We start from the raw sequence: 5,343 nt of genomic DNA, 5'->3' as shown, positions 1-5,343 counted from the left end.
CGGGGCCACTATTGACTGTGCTGTGTCCCACTCCGCTCCACAGGGACCGAACGCCCGGACAGTGGACCGCGGACCCGAGGGACAGGACCCAGCGAGGACAGGACGAGGCCGGTGTGGCTCCCCTCCTCCACAGGGAGGGTTGAGCCCCGGCTCCCCTCGTCACATATGGGTATTTCATTATCATCCATGGGTGCCCTCTATCATATATAAGAGCACCGAAAAGTTTACAGAGCACCCCAGGTTAGTCACTTTTCAGAACAGAATCAAGCTCTAAGGCAGGGGTGGCCAACCTGAGCCTGAGAAGGAGCCAGAATTTACTAATGTACATTGCCAAAGAGCCACAGTAATACGTCAGCAGCCTCACATCAGCTCCCCACACCCCCCTGCTCCCAGCCCCTCCCACCCACCAGCAGCCCTGTCAATCAGCGCCTCCCCCTCCCTCCCTGCACCTCCCCATCAACTGTTTCATGGCATAAAGGAGTCTCAGAGGGGGAATGGGAGGAGCGGGGGCATGGCCTGTGGCAGAGCCAGGGTTAAGCAGTGAGCACACACATACACACACACACCAGCACACTGGAAAGTTGGTGCCTATACAAGGAGCCGCATATTAACTTCTGAAGAACCACATGTGGCTGTGGAGCCACAGGTTGGCCAGCCCTGCTGCTCTAAAGGACTGGAAGAACTGATATATGGGGAAAGTTGAAAATATTTTCATATTTATTGCCAGGCTGCTAAGTAAGTTGGAAACATGAGAACTATCTTCAAATACGGGAAAGTCATAAACACCATGGAAGAAGAGGAATTTATTTAGCTTGGTTCAGGGAGCAATAACTAAAAGTAATGTGATTAAATTAAAAACAAGGTAGACTACAAAATAAAGTACCCTGGGAAGTGGTGAAACACCATTTCTTGAGATACTTAAAACAAGACTGGACAAAACCAGTATGGGAATCAATTCTGTATTGACCAGGGAATGGACTAGGTTGGGGATTTTCAAAGAGCCTTGAGAGAGTTAGGTGCCCAACTCCCATGTTAATTTCTATGAGAGCTGGTCATTCATCTCCTTTAGAGATCTTTGAAAATTCCAGCCTAGATCTCTGAGTAGGTCTTTTCCATCTTTAATAGCCATGATTCACTGCAATTTGCTTCTCAGTTTCACAATTCTCTAGATGTTTATACATCTGGCCAGCTTGACTTGTATTGTATTTCTCCCTGTAATGGGTTATACTGGCCCTTTAAAGGAAAGAGAAATCATGTTGGGGGATGGGAGAGCAAGGTCCAGGCTATTCTGTTCCCCTTTCCTCCCGATTCTTCTTTTCCTTAAAGTGCCAGTGTATGCTGTTTCACTCCCATTCCATGACTGTTTCAGAACCTTATTCCTGATTCAACTGTAACCATTTCTTGTATTAACTCACCATGTTAAGTAAAGATGGAATGATTTTTCTTGTCAGTAAATAAGCAAAAAACCTTTTCAGAAGAACCCCCATCCTATGGGACAGCAAAGACATTTAATAACCATCTCGGATTATCTCTCTGGAAATGTCTATTAGTAATGAGATTTTCTGAGCTCTTCCTAAAGTTACATTTGGAGGTTTTTACCTTTTCTCTCTCCTCAGCATCATAATTATCAGGAAAGATGGGTTTATTCTGATTATCTTCAGTGATTTCTCTCTCCTCCAAATAAAACTGCCATTTGGCTTCAAAGTAAAACCAGTGCTCCTGATATTCTGAATGTAAAACAAACGAATGGTGTAATATTTCATCTTGACACGACTTTCAGGTGCATTTATATAGCTTTTAAAGAAAGAACAAAACAGGGTTTTCCCAGTAAAACCTTGTATTCTACAAGAATGTAACTTAAATAATTCACACACTCTCAAGCAGGATCAAACTGCATGTTCTATTTAATTATATCAATGGAACAGGTAACAGGAAGGCAGGAAAAATGAATATGAAAAGAAAGAAAGAAAATTAAAAATGGTAAGAACTGCAGAATTATCTTAAAAACATCCAACAAACCGGAAATACAGCCTGATATGAGACTGAGACAGTGCAACCTTCATCTGAAACGAACAGTATAAAAGAAAAAGATAAATGTGAATTATAGGGGAGAAAAATTAGTCTATGCCTTTGTTTGTTGGTGTTCCTTTATAGCAAATCACGAATACAAACATTTATTTTTCTTTGGTTGAGTTTCTTTAAAACAAAACAATTTGGTGGGAGAGGTGTGCTTTTTTACCTTAGAAATATGAGGACTGTCAAGTCTTACCTTCCCTGGTTTTGCTGGAGGACTCAGAGATGTGGACTAGAGAACTTTTCTCCCAATTGTTTGAATGAAACAGGTGTTGAAGATACCAAACAAAATACGAAATGTTTTATACAGCCTGAATATTAATCACTTTCCATCTCAATTATTCAGATTTTATATGTAAGATTTCTCTAGTGTCTTCAACCTACTAGTTTTTCAGTCATCCATAGAGTCTTCCAGGAAAAACTGGGTAAACAAAGACCAGAACTTGCAAAACAAACAAAACAGGACGAGAAAACCTTCAGGCCATCTTTATATATTACCTACTTTTTTTTCAGTCAGTGAGAAAAAACAGTGAATCTTGAAATCTGCAAACATACATACTTTCTGTACATGAGTAGTCCCATTATCTTCAATGGGATCAGGGCCGCTCAGAGGGGGATTCAAGTGGGACAATTTGGCCCAGGCCCCGGGCCCTGCAGAGGCCCCCACGAGAGTTTTTCAGGGCCCCTGAAGCAGGGTCCTTCACTCACTCCAAGGGCCCCAGAAATCTCTTGAGGGGCCCAGACCCCCGGAGCTTCTTCTGCTCTGGGTCTTCAGCGGCGGGGGGTCCTTCTGCCCCGGTGAAAGGCCCCCCCGCCACTGAATTACCACCCAAGTGGGACCCGCCGCCGAGGTGCAGGGTCTTCGGAGGTAATTTGGCGGTGGGCGGCCCCAGCCGCGGGTCTTCAGGGCACTTTGGCAGTGGGTCCCAGAGCGGAAGGACCCCCTGCTGCTGAATTACCACCGAAGCAGGGGCCCCCTACCACTGAAGACCCCAGCCCCCTGAATCCTCTGGGCGGCCCAGAATGAGGTTACTGATGTCCTTAATTCAGCAAAGCACTTAAATATCTTACCTTGCTTACCTTTTAAGTAAGTGCTTAAATCCAATCCTCTTCACTAAAACATTTAAACATACACTGAAGTCTTATTGACTTCAATGGGCGTACTCATGTGTAAAGTCAAGCACACGCATATTTATTTGCAGGATTCAGACCAAGAGGGGAAAGGTGGAAAAAAGGAATAGGAGGCAAAGATTACTAGGGGTAAGAATTCAAAAAGCAGTGAGATGGAGAAGGCCATTAAATAAGCCATTGGAAAGTTGGCACTTCAGTTCAGGAGTATGATTGCAGGTGTGTTCAGCATCACTGCTGCTCCAAATTAAATACAAACTAAGTCTGAATTCTGTTTTCTAATACCTTCCCCTTCAACCATGGTGACAATCAGGGTACTGACTTCCCAGGGGAAGAAAAGAGGGTCGGAATCCAAACCAGTAAGCAACTGAATCAAATGATTGTATATGATATTACTGTATTATGAAAGTGTATCAGATAAGGTATCATATTAAAACTGATGACATGCTGGTCATGAATATCACTGTGTGATGTCTGTACCCATGGTGTGTAAAGAGATAAGTATGTGCTCTGGAAATATGTTCCTAAAATATGTTGTGGAGAGAGCTGATAAACAAGCCTGCCTTAGACAAAGGAATGTGGATTTATATGTGTGGATCAAGCTTTGTAAGCCAGAGGACAATTAAAGTACATTTACATGTAAGATAAACAAAGCCACCCAGCTAACTAGCAGAAAACAGCCTACTGAGCACACTGGGAGACAGAGTCTGCACCCCTAGCAATTTTTCCTGGCTCTTGAGTAAGACATTGCACTTTGGGGAAATACAGAAGGAGCATAAAAAGATATTCTAGTTATCCATCACTTAGGGAACAAAGAGGACAGCACCCTAAGATTTTGTGAAAGTGAGGTCCTCTGACCTGGAGGGCTAGAGTTTCTGGTAGCCTGATTTAAGTGAGAAAACTGGTTAGGCAAAGATAACCTGCTAAAATTAAGTTTTAATCACTAGAAAGCATGTTTTATTTTGTTTTGTTTGCAATCACACTTGACTCCCTTTTCTCTTGCTTAGTATCACCTAAGGAGGTCAGACTAGATGATCATATTGGTCCCTTCTGACCTATGAGTCTATGAGTCTAATAATCGTATTCTTAGTTTTACTATAAACCGTCTTAGTGCTGTTATTTTGAAGTAGAGTGAGTGCTCGGTGAACTTAACAGGCTGGTGTGTGCCCTGTCTCTTTGGAGGCAGCGGATTTAGTCATTTCTGTGAGTATCCAGTGAGAGGCACTGGACGCTGCAGAGAGACATCTTGGGGGGAGGTTGGGAACAGGGGTTCACTGATTGTTACCTGCAAGGCAAGTTTCAGACTGGCAGAGTATCTAGGAGTTTGCTGGTGAGGCAAACAGACGCGTGTGGGAGGGCGCTGACATACAGTCTAATCTCCAGCAAAGCTCATTTCTGGTTCTGGGTTCCTTGAGGAGAGTGTCACAAACACTCAGACCTGACAGAAAATTCACAACTGTGCACACACGGTAGTCACTTTTCTAAATGAAGCAATTTGGTTCTTCCTTTTTCTTTCCTTTTTTCCCTCTTCCAAAAAGGCTGAGCAAGTGCTCCCCATTAGAGATTAATATCCTGAAAACACTTCATCTTCATATATCAAAAAACAAAAGCTGTTTTTGTTTACTCTGGTATTTTCTACATGATGGTAGCTCTCCCACCCTGCACTTCCCAGCAGAGTGGGTGAAAGAATAATGATAGTAGAGTCTATAGCACTCCTGATGCTTCAGCAGTTGCCACAGATCCCTAGGGGGCAGGAGAGAATCCAACCCCCCAACAGAGTTCCCTTACATCCATATCAGGACCCAGGGTTCATAGAATCATAGAATATCAGGGTTGGAAGGGACCTCAGAAGATCATCTAGTCCAACCCCCTGCTCAAAGCAGGACCAATCCTCAACTAAATCATCCCAGCCAGGGCTTTGTCAAGCCTGAGAGTAAAAACCTCTAAGGAAGAAGATTCCATCACCTCGCTAGGTAACCCATTTCAGTGCTTCACCACCCTCCTAGTGAAAAAGTTTTTCCTAATATCCAAACTAAACCTCCCCCGCTGCAACTTGAGACCATTACTCCTTGTTCTGTCATCTGATACCACTGAGAACAGTCTAGATCCATCCTCTTTGGAACCCCCTTTCAGGTAGTTGAA

The 5,343-nt window shown here is 43.6% G+C and overlaps 1 protein-coding gene across 1 annotated transcript in view; it reads right to left on the bottom strand.

Annotated features, from left to right (window-relative positions):
* ADPRHL1 (ADP-ribosylhydrolase like 1) overlaps nucleotides 1-5,343 on the bottom strand; it is a 49,238-nt gene that overhangs the window by 14,489 nt on the left and 29,406 nt on the right. The window contains exon 5 of the mRNA XM_032777833.2: nucleotides 1,600-1,727. Coding sequence (XP_032633724.1) covers nucleotides 1,600-1,727 — 128 coding nt within the window. The remainder of the gene's footprint in view (nucleotides 1-1,599; nucleotides 1,728-5,343) is intronic.

This window comes from Chelonoidis abingdonii, chromosome 1, assembly GCF_003597395.2.
Source record: "Chelonoidis abingdonii isolate Lonesome George chromosome 1, CheloAbing_2.0, whole genome shotgun sequence".
NCBI lineage: Eukaryota > Metazoa > Chordata > Testudines > Testudinidae > Chelonoidis > Chelonoidis abingdonii.
This window is presented reverse-complemented; position numbering and strand designations above follow the sequence as displayed.